At 34.6% G+C, this 21516-nt stretch overlaps 1 protein-coding gene and 1 long non-coding RNA gene across 2 annotated transcripts in view; one reads left to right on the top strand and one right to left on the bottom strand.

Annotated features, from left to right (window-relative positions):
* Nucleotides 1-11822: 11822 nt before the first annotated feature.
* The window catches only part of TkR99D (Tachykinin-like receptor at 99D), a 279312-nt gene continuing 269618 nt past the window's right edge, over nucleotides 11823-21516 (bottom strand). Inside the window, exons 9-10 of the mRNA XM_075291122.1 lie at nucleotides 19730-19795; nucleotides 11823-12317 (exon numbers count right to left, since the gene is read on the bottom strand). Of these exons, the coding sequence (XP_075147237.1) occupies nucleotides 11848-12317; nucleotides 19730-19795 (536 nt within the window). The 3' untranslated portion in view covers nucleotides 11823-11847. The remainder of the gene's footprint in view (nucleotides 12318-19729; nucleotides 19796-21516) is intronic.
* Nucleotides 16897-17606, top strand: LOC142219678 (uncharacterized). The gene is made up of 3 exons (XR_012717699.1): nucleotides 16897-17010; nucleotides 17243-17339; nucleotides 17390-17606. It is a non-coding gene; the product is annotated as an uncharacterized LOC142219678 (long non-coding RNA).

Raw genomic sequence — 21516 nt, 5'->3', positions numbered from 1 at the left:
CCACTTTTGATATCAAAAATCCCACTGTGCGTCCTGCTGAAACCACATATCGTCCACATCCATATCTTCCAATTCGGGTCATAAAAAGTTCGTTATCATCTCACGATAGCGAACACCATTCACAGTAACTCATTTTGAAAAAGATACGGCCCGATGATGCCGCCAGCCCATAAACCGCACCAAACAGTCACTCTTTGTGGGTGCATTGGTTTTTCGACAATCACTCTTGGATTCTCATTTGCCTAAATGCGGCAATTCTGTTTATTGACGAATCCACTGAGGTGAAAATGTGCCTCATCACTGAAGATGATTTTCTTCGAAAATTGATCATCCACTGTTGCCATTTCTTGGAACCATTCTGCCCATTCCCGAAGTCCATGGTTCAAATTGAGTAAGTCTGAAATAGAGAAATGTCAAAAAAAAGCGGAAAAAAAACTTAACGCTTAGGTGTGGTTCACATTCAACATCGGCGCTTACAATTTAACCACCCTTTATAATTATTGACCGATGTGGACCAATTTTTGCATGGCCATTAGAGAACATATACCAACATCAGGTACCAAATTCCAGCCGGATCGGATGAAATTTGCTTCTCTTAGAGGCCCCGCAAGCCAAATCGGGGGATTGGTTTATATGGGGGCTATATGTAATTATGGACCGATATGGACAAATTTTTGCATGGGTGTTAGATACCATATTCTAACACCATGTACCAAATTTCAGCTGGATCGGATGAAATTTGCTTCTCTTAGAGGCCTCGTAAGCCAAATTTGGGGGTCCGTTTATATGGGGGCTATACGTAATAGTCGACCGATATGGACCGATAATTTGCAATACCATCCGATCTACATCAATAACAACTACTTGTACCAAGTTTCAAGTAGATAGCTTCTTTCGTTCGGAAGTTAGCGTGATTTCAACAGACAAACAGACAAACGGACGGACGGATATGCTCAGATCGACTCAGAATTTCACCACGACCCAGAATATATATACTTTATGGGGTCTTAGATCAATATATCGATGTGTTACAAACGGAATGACAAAGTTAATATACCCCCCATCCTATGGTGGAGGGTATAAAAATCACTCAATTGCAGACCTAAAATAGCCCTCTACGGTGTGCAGACAAACTACAGCGCTGTGAATTCACTTGAGATTTTTATACCCACCACCATAGAATGGTGACGGGGGTATAATAAGTTTGTCATTCCGTTTGTAACACATCGAAATATCGATTTCCGACTATATAAAGTATATATATTCTTGATCTGGGAGAAATTCTAAGACGATATAACGATGTCCGTCTGTCCGTCTGTCTGTCTGTCTGTCTGTTGTAATCACGCTACAGTCTTCAATAATGAAGCAATCGTGCTGAAATTTTGCACAAACTCGTCTTTTGTCTGCAGGCAGGTCAAGTTCGAAGATGGGCTATATCGGTCCAGGTTTTGATATAGTCCCCATATAAACCGACCTCCCGATTTGGGGTCTTGGGCTTATAGAAATCGTATTTTTTATCCAATTTGCTTGAAATTTGAAATCTAATTTACCTGAAATTGGAAATCTAGAGGTATTGTAGGACCACAAATACGTGTGCCAAAAATTGTGAGTATCGGTTCATGTTTTGGTATGGTCCCCATATAAAACGACCTCCCGATTTGGGGTCTTGGGCTTATAGAAACCGTAGTTTTTATCCAATTTGTCTGAAATTGGAAATCTAGAGGTATTTTAGGACCATAAAGAGGTGTGCCGAAAATGGTGAGTATCGGTTCATATTTTGGTATAGCCCCCATATAGACCCATATCCCGATTTTACTTCTTGGGCTTCTAGAATCCGAAGGTTTTATCCAATTTACCTGTAATTGGAAATCTAGAGGTATTTTCGGGCCATAAAGAGGTGTGCCGAAAACGGTGAGTATCGGTCCATATTTTAGTATAGCCCCCATAAGAACGATCTCCCGCTTTAACTCCTTGGGTTTCTAGAAACCGTAGATTTTATCTGATTTGCCTGAAATTGTAAATATTCTGGTATTTTAGGCTCACAAAAACGTGTATCGGATTAAGTTTTTATCGGTCCATTTGGTAATGCTCCATATAGACCGACTTCACTTCTTGAGGGTGTAGAAGGCGCACTGATCATGAAAATTGCTTGAAACTCAATGTAAAATTTCCAGATTTTACTTCTACAGATTTAAGATTTCAAATCAAGACGATATTTTATAATTTTCTTGCACACTTACAAGAGATGTTAATGATTCCTCTAAAACTCTAACAAAAATGGTTCTTATAAATCCAGAATCTGATATAGTCCTCATAGGTGAAATCTTTAAATTTATCTTCGGGAAGTGTCTTCAAATCCTCAAGCCCTCCTGAAATTTCAAAGGAAACCCTAATATTTGGTTCATGGTGGTGGGTATTTAAGGTTCGGCCCGGCCGAACTTAGTGCTGTATATACTTGTTATATCTTAATTGGTCTATGATATGACCTGCTCCCATGTGTCTAGAAAATTTCACCATTTCCGATAACATAAAATAAAGTAAAATGTTTTCATTGTTTCTTTATTTTCATATGTTATATGCAACAAATAGAATTAAAATATTAAATATTAAATATCTTTTACATTTAATTTGTTTATATATATACACACATTTACAATATTTGGTAATAGTCAGGAACTTTAAGTTCATTTATTTTGTAATTCTTATAATAATATCATACATATGGATATTTCTAATTCATGCTACATTTACATACATAATTAATATCTATAGAAATATGTTTTATGTTTTTCATTTTCGTATTCATTTTTGTTTGTTTTTTAATATTTATAAACTATTCATTCATGTTTTGGTATTGATGGTAAAAGGATGACATTGCTATATTAAAATGTAAATGAATGAGGAGAGTAAGAGCATAATAATGACAGCAAAAACAAAAACTAACATAAAATGTAATGTAATGGGCAAACCAACAATAAACAGGGTTTATATTCTACATACAAAACAGAATTATTTTGCTACACTAAAACCATTATTTTAACTTTACATATACATTTAAACATTTATCCTTAGAGTGCTTATCCTTACACCTTATGACATACACACATACATACACATTTCTACCTACCATAAAATGGTATCTAAAACCACCACTAAACCACTTGCACTTTACATGGCGAATGAGTATCATCATTTGAGTCATGAAACCTCCTTAAAAAACTATGACATTACAAAAAAACAGCAAATAGGAGGGAAAAAAAAACTATGCAAATAAAATGACGGTGTATTGCTCGTAAACTTATCAGGTATTAATAATGATGAAACAAAGACCTACGCGCTATACAACAACTGCTCGTAGTTCATAATATTCTAAGGACTATACCAAGATAAATATGAGGTTGGGGAAAAATGAAAAAGCAAATAAGAAAGAATTTAAAATGGACCAATACGATTTCAGAATACCGGCTACGGTGAACTTCCTGCAAATTGCATTTGAAATACCTTGCACGGGATTGGTACCAATGCTCCAATTTATTTCTATTTATTATTATTTCGTTATGTTGTTTTGGGATAAAGGGTGATACGGTCAAAATTTGGTCAATATAAACTTGACGTATTTCTTTAAATTTTGCTTTTAAGAAACCTGAATACCCCTCATTCTGAAGGTGTGTATGTGTAAAATGTTGCTCCTATTTTGATTTTGGAATTCACTCTTCAGTTGTCAAAATGCCGTCCAAGCAAGAAGAGCAGCGTATCAAAATTATGCTCGCTCGCGCATCGCGAAAATCCGAGCTACTCGCACGCAAAGCTGGCAAAATCGCTAAAAGTTGCCAAATCAACCGTTACAAATGTAATTAAAATGTTTGGGGAACGTTTGTCGACAGCCAGGAAGTCTGGATCGCGGGGAAATCGAAAACCGGAAGCCGCTGAGACGACAAAGAGAGTGCCGGTAGTTTCAAGCGAAACCCTAACCTCTCTCTCCGAGATGCCGCAAATAAGCTGGGTGTATCGTCTACAACCGTGCATCGAGCCGGACTATTGACTTACAAGAAGGAAGTGACTCCAAATCGCGATGATAAACAAAATACGACAGCCAAAGCGCGATCCCGGAGGCTGTACACGACGATGCTGACGAAGTTTGACTGCGTGATAATGGACGACGAAACCTACGTCAAAGCCAACTACAAGCAGCTTCCGGGACAGGAGTTTTATACGGCAAAAGGAAGGGGAAAGGTAGCAGATATTTTCAAGCACATAAAACTGTCAAAGTTCGCAAAGAAATATCTGGTTTGGCAAACCATCTGTACCTGTGGCTTGAAAAGCAGCATTTTCATAGCTTCCGGGACAGTCAACCAAGAAATTTACGTGAAAGAGTGTTTGAATAAACGTCTGCTGCCTTTCCTGAAGAAACACGGTTGTTCCGTACTGTTTTGGCCGGATTTGGCATCTTGTCATTACGGTAAAAAGGCCATGGAGTGGTACGCCGCTAGCAACGTGCAGGTGGTTCCCAAGGACAAGAACCCTCCCAACACGCCAGAGCTACGCCCAATTGAGAAATACTAGGCTATTGTCAAGCGGAACCTAAAGAAGACCAAAAAAACTGGCTTTCTGCGGCGAAGAAGGTGGACAAGGTGGCTGTACAAAATCTGATGGCAGGTGTCAAGCGTGAGGCCCGGAAATTCGGATTTGGAACAGCGAAAGCCTAACTGAATATTTTTCCTGAATTTTATACTAATTGAGCTTGAAAAAGAAATTTAAATTGATTTTTTAAATAAACGATTTCACCGATTTTAACGCGTTTTCCTTGACCAAATTTTGACCGTATCACCCTTTATTTATACCCTGCGCCACACTGTGGAACAGGTATTATAAGTTAGTGTATATGTTTGCACCCAGAAGGAGACGATATAGACATATGGTGTCTTTGGCAATATTGCTCAGGGCCGGCCCCTGAGACGATCTAGCCATGTCCGTTTGTTCCTCCGTCCGTCTGTCTGTGAACACATTTTTGTGATCAAAGTCTAGGTCGCAATTTTAGTTTTTGATTTTGATTTTAGATATAGCTCCCATATATATCTTTCGCCCGATATCTACTGATATTGCCACAGAAGCCTGAATTTCAGCCTGATTTACTTTAAATTTTGCACAGGGAGTAGAATTAATATTGTAGCTATGCATGCCAAATTTGGTTGAAATCGGTTCAGATTTATATGTAGCTCGCATATATATCTTTCACTTGATATACACTTCATGGCCCCAGAAGGCAGAGTTTTTATACCCTCCACCATAGGAGGGGGGTATATTAACTTTGTCATTCCGTTTGTAACACATCGATCCCAGCTACAATATAAGAAGAAAATTAAGTCGGGTAAAAACGAAATATGAATTTTACTGCTAACCTCATAGGCAAAAATGTGACGGCATGCAAATGGCGTTGAAAACCCCATATTTCTTTGTGCACTTTTCTATTGTGCAAATTGTGCACACAATAGATAATTTACACATTCTGAAGAATAATTTGGCTGAATCTTCCCAAAAAACGGATCTGGAAGAAGGATTTGTGTTTGTCCAAGATAATGACTCAAAGCATTTGACTTATATTCTTAAAGAATACATGATATACAACACCAAAAAAGTATTGCCTCACCTCTGCAGAGCCCAGACATGAATCTAATAGAACACATTTGGAAATATATGAAGATAAATTGAAGAACGTTAACATTTTTAGCAAAGAAACTCTCAAAAATATTATATATCCCCCATATAAACCGATCCGCTGATTTGGCTTGCGGAGCTTCTAAGAGAAGCAAATTGCATCCGATCCGGCTGGAATTTGGTACATGGTGTTAGTATATGGCCTCTAATAACCATGCAAAAATTGGTCCAATTTTCAGCCGGATTGAATGAATTATGCTCAAGAGACTTCGGAGGTCAAATCTAGGGATCGCTTGATATGTGGGCTATATAACTATATATAATTATGGACCGATTTGGACCAATTTTTGCATGGATGTTACAGGCCATATATAAACATCACGTACCGAATTTCAACCGGATCGGATGAAATTTGTTCCTTCAAGAAGCTTCGGATGTCAAATCTGGGGATCGGTTTGTATGGGGGCTATATATAATTATGGACCGATTTGGACCAATTTTTGCATGGATGTTAGAGGCCATATATGAACACCACGTACCGAATTTGAACCGGATCTGATGAAATTTGTTCCTTCAAAAGGCTTCGGAGGTCAAATCTGGGGATCGGTTTATATGGGGGCTATATAAAATTATGGATCTATATGGATCAATTTTAGCGTGAATGTTAGAGACAACAAATTAACACCACGTACCAAATTTCAACCGGATCGAACGAAATTTGTTTCTCTAAGGAGTTCCGCTAGCCAAATCCGGAGGTCCGTTTATATGAGGGCTATACTTAAAAGTGGTTTGATGTGGCCCATTTGCAATACCTTCTGATCTAAATCAGTTTTTTTTGTGTGTGGTATCGAAATCCCCATAAATAAAATCTCCACTATATCTAACCTAAACTACCCAGCAAAAAAATGGAAGTTCTTCTAAAAGCACAACTTTAAAGGACTTCCAAAAATGCCCTCCCAAAGATGTTTTTATACCCTGCACCACACTGTGGAACAGGGTATTATACGTTAGTGCGTATGTTTGCGACACCCAGAAGGAGACGAGATAGACACAGGGTGTCTTTGGCAATAGTGCTCAGAGCCCGTCCCTGAGTCGATATAGCCATATCTGTCTGTCCGTCTGTCTGTGAACACATTTTTCTGATCAAAGTCTAGTTCGTAATTTTAGTCCAATCGAATTCAAATTTGGCACACGTATGTATTTTGGGTCAGAATAGAACTCTATTGATTTTGGAAGAAATCGGTTCAGTTTTAGTTATAGCTGCCATATATACCTTTCGTCCGATATGCACTTATATGGACCCAGAAGCCAGAATTTCAGCCCGATTTACTTTAAATTTTGCACATGGAGTAAAATTGGCAGTGTCGTAAAGTGTGCCGAATTTGGTTGATATCGGTTCATATTTGGATATAGCTCCCATATATCTTTCGCCCGATATGCACTTATATGGCCCCAGAAGCCAGAGTTTTGCCCTAATTTACCTTAATTTTTCCACAGGGAGTTGAATAATTATTGCAGTTATGCATTCCAAATTTAGTAGAAATCGGTTCAGATTTATGTATAGCTCCCATATATATCTTTCCCCCGATTTTCACTCAAGGACCACTGAGGTCAAAGTTGTGATCCGATTTACGTGAAATTTTGCAAAGGGAGTAGAAATGACTTTATAACTATGCATACCAAATTTGGTTGAAATCGGTTCAGATTTGGATATAACTCCCATATATATATTTTTCTTATTTCTGCTAAAATGGTCAAAATACGAACATTTTCCTTGAAAAATCGCCACTGCTAAGTGGAAAACTTGTAAGAATGACTTAAATTTTCCTATACTTATAATACGTAGCTATCGACCGTTAAATCATAAATACAATTTAGCGAAGTTGCCTAATAATTGCTTCAGATCTATACGCTGGTCAACACTTGGGAACAACTAACATTGTGTTCCACCCCAGGGGATTAGCTGACTGCAATTTTAAGCCTCCAGTTTTTTTGAAGTCTAACAAATTTTGTCCACATCGAGTCAGATTTAAATGTATGTACAAGGGAATAAAACTCTTTATATATAGCACCCAACACATTTGACGGATTTGAAAATGTGGATCTACAAAGTGGTGCAAGGTATAATATAGTCGGCCCCGCCCGACTTTAGATTTTCCTTACTTGTTTATTTTAACTACACATGAAGTTCTTTTGATTCAGTTTTTTAAAATTCGATTATCCATATTTTTAATTAGAAATTTTAAATTAATTTGTTTCAAATAAGTTAAAAAAAAAAGATTAAGAATTAATGACATTGTAAAAATTATTTAGATTTTGCTGTAAAAAATTCCAAATCCTTTTAGGAAAAATTACGAATTTTTGAAAATATTTGAAGTCAAACGTTCCGTAAAGGCGTAAGGCTATGGTCACACGAGGCAAATATTTGACCAAAATGAGTGTCAAATATTTTTCTAGAACCATTTTCCAAATATCTGAATACAGTTTTTGGAAAATAATCCTATCATGATGTTATATATCCCATATGAGCTAAATATGTTTTCTGGTTCGGCTGTGGCGAAGGATTCTTTTTTGATTTCTGTCAAATATTTGTCCAGTGTGACCGTAGCATAAGAATGCATTAAAAATCATAAAAAAAAAATTAAATTATTTATTTGTCAAAATATCACAAAATTTCTTAATGCACATCCAAAACTCAGAATTCGCACCACACCTTAAGAAGTGATGCAAATTCAGTGCAACGGCTGCTAAAATGGTGGACATTTGTCCTATGACAACCCAAAAGAAAGAAAAATACATCTTTTTATACCCTCCACCATAGGATGGGGAGGGTATAAAAATTAACTTTGTCATTCCGTTTGTAACACATCGAAATATTGCTCTAAGACCCCATAAAGTATATATATTCTACGTCCTGGTGAAATCCTGAAACGTTCTAAGCATGTCCGTCCGTCTGTTGAAATCACGCTAACTTCCGAACGAAAACAAGTTATCTACTTGAAACTTGGCACAAGTAGTTGTTATTATTGTAGGTCGGATGGTATTGCAAATGGGCCATATCGGACCACTTTTACGTATAGCCCCCATACAAACCAACTTTCAGATTTGGCCTGCGGATCCTCTTGGAGGAGCAAAATTCATCCGATCCGGTTGAAATTTGGTACGCGGTGTTAGTATATGGTCTCTCACAACCATGCAAAATTGGTCCACATCGGTCCATAATTATATATAGCCCCCATATAAACCGATCCCCAAATTTGGTTTGCGGAGCCTCTAAGAGAAACGAATTTCATCCGAGCCGGGTGAAGTTTGGTACATCGTGTTAGTATATGGTCTCCAACAATCGCGCAAAATTTGGTTCACATCGATCCATAATTATATATAGCCCCTATATAAACCGATCCCCAGATTGGACCTCCGGAGCCTCATGGATGAGCAAAATTCATCCGATTTGGTTGAAATTTGGTACGTGGTGGTAGTATATGGTCTCTGACAACCATGCAGGAATTGGTCCATATCGCTCCATAATTATATCTAGCCCCCATTTAAACCGATCCCCAGATTGGACCTCCGGAGCCCATTGGAAGAGCAAAATTCATCCCGGTTGAAATTTGGTACATTGCGCTGGTATATGGCCACTAACAACTATGCCAAAATTGGTCCATATCGGTCTATAGTTGTATATAGCCGACCCCCAAAAATAATCTACCAAAATTTTATTTCTATAGAAAATTTTGTCAAAATTTTATTACTATAGAAAATTTTGTCAAAATTTTATTTCTATAGAAAATTTGTCAACATTTTATTACTATAGAAAATTTTGTCAAAAATTTAATTCTATAGAAAGTTTGTTCAAAATTTTATTGCTATAGAAAGTTTGTTCAAAATGTTATTGCTATAGAAAATTTCGTCAAGATTTTATTTCTATAGAAAATTTTGTCAAGATTTTATTTCTATAGAAAATTTTGTCAAAATTTTATTTCTATAGAAAATTTTGTCAAGATTTTATTTCTATAGAAAATTTTGTCAAAATTGTATTTCTATAGAAAGTTTTGCCAAAATTTTATTTCCATAGAATATTTTGTCAAAATTTTATTTCCATAGCAAATTTTGTCAAAATTTTATTTCTATAGAAAATTTTGTCAAAATTTTATTTCTATAGAAAATTTTGTCAAAATTTTATTTCTATAGAAAATTTTGTCAAAATTTTATTTCTATAGAAAATTTTGTCAAAATTTTATTCCTATAGAAAATTTTGTCAAAATTTTATTTCTATAGAAAATTTTGTCAAAAATTTATTTCTATAGAAAATTGTCAAAATTTTATTTCTATAGAAAATTTTGTCAAGATTTTATTTCTATAGAAAATTTTGTCAAAATTTTATTTCTATAGAAAATTTTGTCAAGATTTTATTTCTATAGAAAATTTTGTCAAAATTTAATTTCTATAGAAAATTTTGTCAAAATTTTATTTCTATAGAAAATTTTGTCAAAATTTTATTTCTATAGAAAATTTTGTCAAAATTTTATTTCTATAGAAAATTTTGTCAAAATTTTGTTTCTATAGAAAATTTTGTCAAAATTTAATTTCTATAGAAAATTTTGTGAAGATTTTATTTCTATAGAAAATGTTGTCAAAATGTTATTTCTATAGAAAATTTTGTCAAAATTTAACTTCTATAGAAAATTTTGTCAAAATTTTATTTTTATAGAAAATTTTGTCATAATTTTATTTCTATAGAAAATTTTGTCAACATTTTATTTCTATAGAAAATTTTGTCAAAATTTTATTGCTATAGAAAATTTTGTCAAAATTTTATTTCTATAGAAAATTTTGTCAAGATTTTATTTCTATAGAAAATTTTGTCAAGATTTTATTTCTATAGAAAATTTTGTCAAGATTTTATTTCTATAGAAAATTTTTTTAAAATTGTATTTCTATAGAACATTTTGTCAAAATTTTATTTCTATAAAAATTTTGTCAAAATTTTATTTCTATGGAAAATTTTGTCAAAATTTTATTGCTATACAAAATTTTGTGCAAATTTTATTTCTATAGACAATTTTGTTAAAATTTTATTTATATAGAAAATTTTGTCAAGATTTTATTTCTATAGAAAATTTTGTCAAATTTTTTTTTTTCTATAGAAAATTTTGTCAAAATTTTATTTATATAGAAAGTTTTGTCAAAATTTTATTTCTACAGAAAATTTTGTGAAAATTTTATTTCTATAGAAAATTTTTCAAAATTTTGTTTCTATAGAAAATTTTGTCAAGATTTTATTTCTATAGACAATTTTTATTTCTATAGACAATTAATTCGATTGTGGATGATAGTCTTTAGTACAAGTTTCTATGCAATCCATGGTGGAGGGTACATAAGATTCGGCCTGGCCGAACTGATGGCCGTATATACTTGTTTAATTCCAATGAACATGAAATGAATACGAACTAATGACTTCCCAAGGCATTAAATTAAAAAATTAAAGCTCATTATTTTGGAATAGTCCTTAGAGAGTTTAACGTTAAAAAAAAAAAACATCTTGTAATATGTATCTTAATGTAAGGCGATAACATTTGAACGTAGATATACCTACGTCTTAAACAAGTACACACACATACACTCACTAAGGTTAAGGAAATTTACAGCGGAGGAGAAGGAACAGGAGAAGATGGAAGGTTAAGTTTTTAAGTAATGGGCAAATACACGTGTCACTGGATCACTGGCTTAGAGCCATGTCTTGTCATTGTTATGCATAGCAGTGGCTGTTGTTGTGGCATAAAGCATCTTAATACCACTTCCGCCGGCATCTACTCCTCGCGGTTCTTCTTCATTGCCACTATGGGTCATTGTTGAACTTTCAATTGTTCCGTTAATAGCAGTGTCACAAATTGTTTTGTCAGCATTGCTCTTGCAGCTGTTAGGTTCTTTACCGAAAGTTACCGTCCCATAATCTGTTTGTTTGGAATGCAACGGAGATTTAATGCTTGTGGTGGTGGTGGCGGTGGCATTGATATTGCAACCATTTGTCAATGCCGGATTGTAGAGACGGAAACCATTTCCGTTTCCTTTTGTGCGATTAAGCGAATAATTCATGAATTCATGCATGGGGTGTTGCTCAACATGCTTTTGTCTTTCTTGCTGTCTACAAAGATCATCCTCCTTGGCCGACTGGTCATCTTTGCCATGTTGTCAAGAAGACATTAAAGGTGCCCCCCGATTGCCCAAATAGTTGGTATCACTAACACCATCTGCACTACCATTGATTGTGGTAGAGAGCGGTGCCCCAAAGACCACACTTTTCTCAGATGGCGTTGATGTTTCCGTATTGGGTGCCACTGTCTCTGTTGACATTGTGGTCGCCCATTTGCCATTTGACCTGGCATTTGATTTCAGAAGCATTTCCTTTGAATTGGAATAGAGTTGTAAAGGTCCATTGCCACTTAACGCTGCCAATTCATGAGAGTTATTGCCCATCTTGAGGCTATTCCTCTGATGGTATGCGGCCGAGGTGTTATGATGATGAGGATGATGATGATGGTGATGGTGATAGCTTCCACCACCCAAATTACAAGAATTCTGTCCAATTGTTGTTGTTATAGGCATTGAATGTCTACTGCCATCACGTTGTGTGGTCATAATCGTTGAACTGCGAAGGATACCTGAATATACCATAATGATGATTGGTTGGTTGGTTGGTGTTCGATGCCATGAGTAGAGCGTTGTAGTTGAGTATCCATTTCAATGGAGAAATAAGAGACACATGGAAAGAGAGAGAGAGAGAGAGAGAAAACAAATTAAAAAAAAGTTTATTTCAGTATCATGTTAATTGGCCCAAAAGTTTGACCTTCTAATGGTTCAGTGAAACGGAAATAAGAGGCTTTTTTTGTGCTTCGTGGTAACAGCATACGTGTCTCTGTTTGTGTGCGAGTGTCATGGTGTGTGTGTGTGAGTTTGTTTGGTCAATTAAAAGTTGCTATTTTTGATTGCTATGATATGACACTGTGTTGTTATAGTTTGTGCTGTTTTTGTTTTGATCTCAAAAATATGGAGACAAATGGCAATGGGTTAAAATTCTTCAACGAACCGACTACATGATACCCTTCAAAGATGTTATGAAAAAAAAAAATGAATTTTAGCAGATTTGTAGCTTAATGGCGTTTCCAAAAGGAATAGTGTTAGTTTGGTACTCAAAGCAAAATGTAAATTTTTGAGATAAATGATCTAATAAAGGGGGAAAACGAAATATTACGCATACCGTTAACCACGTAGGTGAGAATGTGACGGCATGCAAATTGCGTTGGAAACCTCATATTTCTTGAAGAAAATATACACAAAATAGATAATTTATATATTCTGAAGAATAATTTGGCCGAATCTGCCCAAAAATGGGTCTGGAAGACTTATGGATATATTGAGCTCAATTCCCGTAGATTTGACGAAAACCCTAACCCACTCAATGCCAAATAAACTCCAGACAGTAGAAAACACTAAGGGCTATCATACAAAATATTAAAAAAGTTGTAATATTTAAAGTTTAAACAAATATTTTAATTTATTTTAAGTGTACAAGTTTTTTTTTGGACAAGTGAAATTAACCCTTTTTAAACCCTGCGTCACACTGCAGACAGGGTTAGTTAGGGTTAGTGCATATGTTTGCAACACCCAGAAGGGGGCGAGATAGACACAATATTGTCTTTGGCAATATTGATCAGGGTCGGAACCTGAGTCGATCTAGCCATGTCCGTCTGTCCGTCTGTCTGTGAACACATTTTTGTAATCAAAGTCTAGGTCGCAATTTAAGTCAAATCGACTTCAAATTTGGCACAAGTATGTATTTTGGGTCAGAATATAACCCTATTGATTTTTGAAGAAATCGGTTAAGTTTTAGATATAGCTCCCATATATATATTTCGCCCGATATGGACTTATATGGCCCCAGAAGCCAGAATTTCAGTCTGATTTACTTTAAATTTTGCACAAAAAGTGCAATTGTTAGTGTCGTAAAGTGTGCCGAATTTGGTTGAAATCGGTTCAGATTTAGCTGCCATATATATCTTTCGCTCGATATGCACTTACATGGCCCCATATCTTTCTCCTGATTTTCACTCATAGTACCACAGAGGTCAAAGCTGTGATCCGATTTACGTGAAATTTTGCACAGGGAGTATAAATAACTTTATAACTATGTATTTGGTTGAAATCGGTTCAGATTTAGATATAGCTCCCATATATATGTTTTTTTTTATTCCTCAAAAATAGTCAATATACCAACATTTACCTTGTAAAATCGTCACTGCTAAGTCGAAAACTTGTAAGAATGATTTAAATTTTCCTATCCTTATGATACGAGTATTATCAAGTAACCCGCTACGACAGAAAGTTTTCAAAGTAAACTATTATATTTGATTCATGATGGTGGGTATTTAAGATTCGGACCGGCCGAACTTACTGCTGTATATACTTGTTATACCCTCCACCATAGGATGGGGGGTATATTAAATTTGTCATTCCGTTTGTAACACATCGAAATATTGCTATACGACCCCATAAAGTATGTATATATTCTGGGTCGTGGTGAAATTCTGAGTTGATCTAAGCATGTCCGTCCATCCGTCTGTTGAAATCACGCTAACTTCCGAACGAAACAAGCTATCGACTTGAAACTTGGCACAAATAGTTGTTACTGATGTAGGTCGTATGGTATTGCAAATGGGCCATATCGGTCCACTTTTACGTATTGCCCCCATATAAACGGACCCCCCAGATTTGGCTTGCGGAGCCTATAAGAGTAGCATATTTCATCCAATCTGGCTGAAATTTGGTACATGGTGTTGGTATATGGTCCCTAACAACCGTGCAAAAATTGGTCAATATCGGTCCATAATTATATAGCCCCCATATAAACCGATCCCCAGATTTGACCTGCAGAGCCTCTAAGAGAAGCAAATTTCATTCGATCCGGCTGAAATTTGGTACATGGTGTTGCTATATGATCTCTAACAACTATGCAAAAATTGGTCCACATCAGTCAATAATTATATATAGCCTCTATATAAACCGATCCCGAGATTTGGCTTGCGGAGCCTCTAAGGGAAGCAAATTTCATCCGATCCGGCTGAAATTTGGTACATGGTGTTAGTATATGGTCTCTAATGACCATGCAAAAATTAGTCCACATCGGTACTTAATTATATATAGCCCCCATATAAACCGATCCCCAGATTTTAACTCCGGAGCCTCTTAGAGGAGCAAAATTCATCCGATCCGGTTGAAATTTGGTACGTGGTGTTAGTATATAGTCTCTAACAACCATGCAAAAATTGGTCCATATCGGTCCATAATTATATATAGCCCCCATATAAACCGATCCCCAGATTTTATTTGCGGATCCTCTAAGAGAAGCAAATTTCATCCGATCCGGCTGACACACAAAAATTGGTCCATATCGGTTGCATGGTCTCTAATGACCATGCAAAAATTAGTCCACATCGGTCCTCAATTATATATAGCCCCCATATAAACCGATCCCCAGATTTTAACTCCGGAACCTCTTAGAGGAGCAAAATTCATCCGATCCGGCTGAAATTTGGTACATGGTGTTAGTATATGGTCTCTAATGACCATGCAAAAATTAGTCCACATCGGTCCTTAATTATATATAGCCCCCATATCAATCGATCCCCAGATTTGGTTTGCGGATCCTCTAAGAGAAGCAAATTTCATCCGATCCGGCTGACACACAAAAATTGGTCCATATCGGTTCATAATCATGGTTGCCACTCGATCCAAAAATAATCTAGCAAAATTTTATTCCTATAGAAAATTTTGTCAAAATTTTATTTCTATAGTAAATTTTGGCAAAATTTTATTTCTATAGAAAAGTTTGTCAAAATTTTATTTCTATAGAAAATTTTGTCGAACTTATTTATATACGTATTTCATGGGCCTTTGTTAGTTTAATATATACCACGTATGGACTACGTGGTATATATTACGGTATTAGGAAGTTTAAAGATACCTTGACATCGGCAAGTGTTATCGCAACCCAAGTAATTCGATTGTGGATAAAAGTCTTCAGTAGAAGTTTCTACGCAAGAAGTTTAATTTTACCTTTCCAAAAATATTCGCAAGGAATATAGCTTTAACAGTTTGGTGTACGGACAATTGTTTGAGATACACACAAAAAAAAATTTTTTTGTCTTCAATCACGATATTAATTGATCCAATTAATTTTTTAATTGAAATGTCTTTAATAACAGATGATGATGGTATCAATTTAAAAATTAATTTTAAAATTTATTGACACTATTAATTTTTGTGATTGATTCTTGTTTCAATTAAAAAATTTGTTGAATCAATTAAATTTTTAATTGAGTATTTTATAAAACTCAATTAAAACTTTAATTGGAAAATTTTTTTCTGTGTAGTGTATGTGAATCTTTAAATGTATCTTATTTAATTTATCTGTTGCCTTCATATATGTTATTTATGTATATACAACTTAAATAGTGGCAACCTTCTTATACTATTCCAACACCTTTATTTAACTCATAACACATGTGCACACACTGACATCATTACATACACAGTGCCACATTACAATATACCCAGTTTTCATTTGAATGACCCCTCCAAACATTCTGCGAGTGTTAGGTTGATTGATCATTGGAATGATTATTTTATGACTCCGCCTGATGTTCAGTTATGGATTAATTATAACCATGAGTAATTATTGACTCTTTTATTATGCCAAAATATGATGTTCTGATTTTTATTACTCATTTTGGAGAATAATTTCTTAATCATTAATGATTGCATGATGAGACTCATTAAATGATATATTCTTAATCATTTTTGTTTCAATTTGCTGATTTTCATATGCACGATGCCTAAAAGAATTATTAAAAAGTCATACATATGATTGTTTTTTCTTTCCCAGTTAGTTTGAAAAGGCGATCGTCAAACAATCACCCACAGAACTCTTTAATGATTAACATATGCGACAACAACAGAGAAAGGGCTAACACTCATCAAACAAGCACACTTGTAATTAAAAAATGATTGTTTGTTGTTTGATTTTGTTGTAGAAAGAATATAAGAAACTTTCACTGTGCTAAATTTGAATTTGAATCAACGCAGTACATTATAGATAGTCAATTTTTATGTTTGATAAATAAAATACATATTTTTCAGTTGAATAAAATATTTTCACACTATAAGACCAACGCAAATTAATTAATTTTTTTGAGTAACAATATCGGTTGTATTATCGGAGTGCCATTTTCAACCTCAACCGCCTTAAAAGAATTCGACGTTGAGTTACAGACTAACCCTGATTTGAATGCCGAGCTGGTAAGTTACAGTAGGTCACATTTCGCAAATATTTGACCAAGTGTCACGCCAAAAGACATTTCTGAGACATTTTGGTTACATACTAGGTATATATCGAAAACTTTCTTAATTCGTTAATTCGAAAATGTTTCAAGAAAAATATTTGGTCAAAATTTTGTATAGTGTGGCAATGTCCTTAGATTAAAATTTGTTTGATACTCAAATATATACTTATAATGTTCTTTTCTTGCAGAAGCGAATTTTAATGAAAGTGGGAGGACAAGTGTTTAAAAAATTTTAGTGGATGACTTGACCAAGGATTATTCCTGGCTTTATTAGTATTTTGAAAGGTATATTCTTATATTTATTCCAGACATTTTTTAATTAAACAAAATTTCAGATGTTACTCATCGTAAATTTCAAAATGTTGACGACAATCGTATTAATATGGTTTTGCAACAATATGTTGTACACGCAAAGGAGCGTACGGAAAGGCGGCAAAAAAATTGAGCTTCATTTCTGCACTTTTTCTGCAATTTATAATTAAATATATGTATTCGATAATTTAACACATATAACTTTACTTAAATTTATTATATAACATATTATATAGATTTCAAACAAATACATTTTCTTAAATTTTTTTCATATAGTTTTAAAACATATAAATATATATTTAAAAACAAAAACACAAAAAATATTAATTTAACTTACATATAACGTAACATATAATTTATAATAGAATTTATGGACATGAACAAAACCAAAAATTACAACATTTTTCTCTAAGTTTTTTTTTCATATTGTATAATACAAAATATTATATAATAAAAATAAATAAAACAAGTATATACGGCCGTAAGTTCGGCCAGGCCGAATCTTATGTACCCTCCACCATGGATTGCGTAGGAACTTCTACTAAAGGCTGTCAAAAAGGCCGATTAAATACGTATATAATTCAGTTTGACAAAATTTTCTATAGAAATAAAATTTTGACAAAATTTTCTATAGAAATAAAAACTTGACAAAATTTTCTATAGAAATAAAATGTTGACAAAATTTTCTATGGAAGTAAAATGTTGACAAAATTTTCTATAGCAATAAAATTTTGACAAAATTTTCTATAGAAATCAAATGTTGACAAAATTGTCTATAGAAATAAAATGTTGACAACATTTTCTATAGAAATAAAATTTTGACAAAATTTTCTATGGAAATAAAATGTTGACAAACATTGCTATAGAAATAAACTTTTTACAAAACTTTCTATAGAAATGAAATTTTGACAAAACTTTCTATAGTAATAAAATTTGACAATTTTTACATGGCTGTTAGAGGCCATATACTAACGAAATGCACCAAATTTCAACCGCATCGGATGACTTTTGCTCCTCCAAGAGGCTCCGGAGGGCAAATCTGGGGATCGGTTTATATGGGAGCTATATATAATTATGGACCGATATGGACCAATTTTTGCATGGTTGTTAGAGACCATATACTAACACCACGTACTAAATTTCAATTGGATCGGATGAATTTTGCTCATCCAAGAGGCTCCAGAGTTCAAATCTGGGGATTGGTTTATATGGGAGCTATATATAATTATGGACCGATATGGACCAATTTTTGCATGCTTGTTAGAGACCGTATACTAACATCAGGTACCCAATTTCAAACGGATCGGATGAATTTTGCCCCTCCAAGAGGCTCCGGAGGTCAAATCTGGGGATCGGTTTATATGGGAGCTATATATAATTATGGACCGATATGGACCAGTTTTTGCATGGTTGTTAGAGACCATATACTAACACCACGTACCAAATTTCAATCGGGTAGGATGAAGTTTGCTCCTCCAAGAGGCTCCGGAGGTCAAATCTGGGGATCGGTTTATATGGGAGCTATATATATTTATGGACCGATATGGACCAATTTTTGCATGGTTATTAGAGACCGTATACTAACATCAGGTACCAAATTTCAACCGGATCGGATGAATTTTGCCCCTCCAAGAGGCTCCGGAGGTCAAATCTGGGGATCGGTTTATATGGGGGCTATATATAATTATGGACCGATATGGACCAATTTTTGCATGGTTGTTAGAGACCGTATACTTAGACCACGTACCAAATTTCAACCGGATCGGATGAATTTTGCTGCTCCGGAAGGCTCCGCAAGCCAAATTTGGGGATCGGTTTATATGGGGGCTATACGTAAACGTGGGCCGATATGGCCCATTTTCAATACCATCCGACCTACATCAATAACAACTACTTGTGCCAAGTTTCAAGTCGATAGCTAGTTTCGTTCGGAAGTTAGCGTGATTTCCACAGACGGACGGACAGCCGGACAGATCGACTCAGAATTTCACCACGACCCAGAATATATATACTTTATGGGGTCTTAGAGCAATATTTCGATGTGTTACAAACGGAATGACAAAGTTAATATACCCCCATCCTATGGTGGAGGGTATAAAAACATTACATGTAAAGACTTATAAATGAATATTAAGACGGAGTACAATATCAATCAAAAAAAAAAATGATTATTTAAAGAGTCATTGAAGCAAATCATTTTGTGGGCACACTTTCTCTATGAAAAATACTCATATTTGACTCATAAATGAATATTAGGGCGGAATGCAACATCAATCGTAAGAATGATTATTTAAAGAGTCATTGAGGCCATTCATTTTGACAAAAGATAAAGAAAAGATATTTTGATTAATATTTAAACTTACCACAATGGGAAATACGACGACTTTTAGGTGAGGCTGGACACGTGTAAAGAAATGAGCGTTGAGTATCTAAAATTAATACAAGAAAATGATTTATTTTAAGTCTCAAAGGCAAAAGTCCATATAAGTCCATATATAAAATTTTGTAATGATAGCATACTGATATGAATAAACATACACTGAAGAAAAAAAAACGTGTTAACCACAAAAAACAAAAAAATTTGCAAATTTAGGTTAGGTTTTACTTCATGTAGTCAATTATGCCAAGTTTTTTTTTTTTTTTTTTTATTTTTATTTTATTACGTCTATAGATACAAAATCCTTACAGACTAATATGTACAAATAATTTATCTGTTCAAATGCAAGATAATGTTTCTCTTTAATGTTACTCGATTCTCAGACAGATCTATAAGGTTATAATATTTGTTGAATTGCGCGCATAATCTTCGAAAAGGATCATTATTTGCAAAGTTTGTTCTATGATATAGAATTTTTAATGGTTCAAAATTCCTCGTGGGCCTAATAGGTATATTGAAAGCAAGCCTGTTGAGAAGAAACTCTGATTCAATCTCACCTTGAATTATATTCATTATATAACAGATATTTAACATTGTCCTGCGACTTGACAATGAGGGTAATTTTATAAGATTCAAACGAAATTCATATGATGGTAAAGACTGGGGATCCCAGCCTCTGTGTCGTAGGCAGAATAAAAGAAATTGCTTCTGCACAGATTCTATCTTGTCCGAGTGGATGGTGTAATATGGATCCCAAATTATGGAACCATACTCAAGATGGCTTCGTACTAATGTAGTGTATAATATCTTAGTAACTGAATAATCTCTAAACTCCTTACTCCATCGTTTCATAAAACCTAGAGTAACATATGCTTTACTAATGGCCATAGAAATGTGTTGACGGAAGTTCAGACGCTGATCCATTAACAATCCAAGATCCTTGAAAGAATCAACCGCCTCCAGCCTGGTAGAACCGATAATATAACTTGAATCATATACAGTGCCTCTCGAGAAGCGCATTAACTTACATTTCGAGGTATTTAACTCCATTAAGTTCAATTCACACCAATTGGAGAAGCTATCAAGATCAATCTGTAGATAATATTGATCGACGGGATCATTAAATGATCGAAATAATTTTACATCATCAGCGAACATAAGTATATTAGAATATTTTATAATCGATGGTAAATCATTAATAAATAAACAGAATAAAAACTGGCCCGAGATGACAGCCCTGGGGAACACCCGACGTAACGGAGACATATCTTGATGTCGCATTGCCGAACTTAACACATTGTGTCCGACCGATTAAATACGATTGAAACCATTTCAATAAAGAATTGCTGAAGCCAATCATATCTAACTTCCGTAGAAGGAGAGCATGATTAACTTTGTCGAATGCTTTACTGAAATCAGTGTAGATAGTATCAGTTTGCAAGCGATTTCTAAAAGCATCGTTTACCAAGCAAGTAAATTCTAAAAGGTTTGTTATAGTCGATCTTTTCCTTCTAAAACCATGTTGGCTTGTAGATAATAATGATGAAATCTGGTGGGTTATAGAATTAGTTAATATCTTCTCCATCAACTTAGGGATAGCGCTAAGATTTGAGATACCTCGATAATTGCATACGTCGTTTCGGTCACCTGATTTGTACAAAGGGATAATATAAGATCGTTTCCATATATCTGGAAGAACTCCTGACTTTAATGAACTATTAAACAATAATGATAGAGGATATGAAAGTTTATCAGCACACAGTTTCAAGATAC

The sequence above is a fragment of the Haematobia irritans genome, chromosome 1, assembly GCF_050003625.1.
Source record: "Haematobia irritans isolate KBUSLIRL chromosome 1, ASM5000362v1, whole genome shotgun sequence".
Taxonomy (NCBI): Eukaryota; Metazoa; Arthropoda; class Insecta; order Diptera; family Muscidae; genus Haematobia; species Haematobia irritans.
Note: the sequence above shows the minus strand (reverse complement) of the source record. Positions and strands in the feature narration are given on the sequence as shown.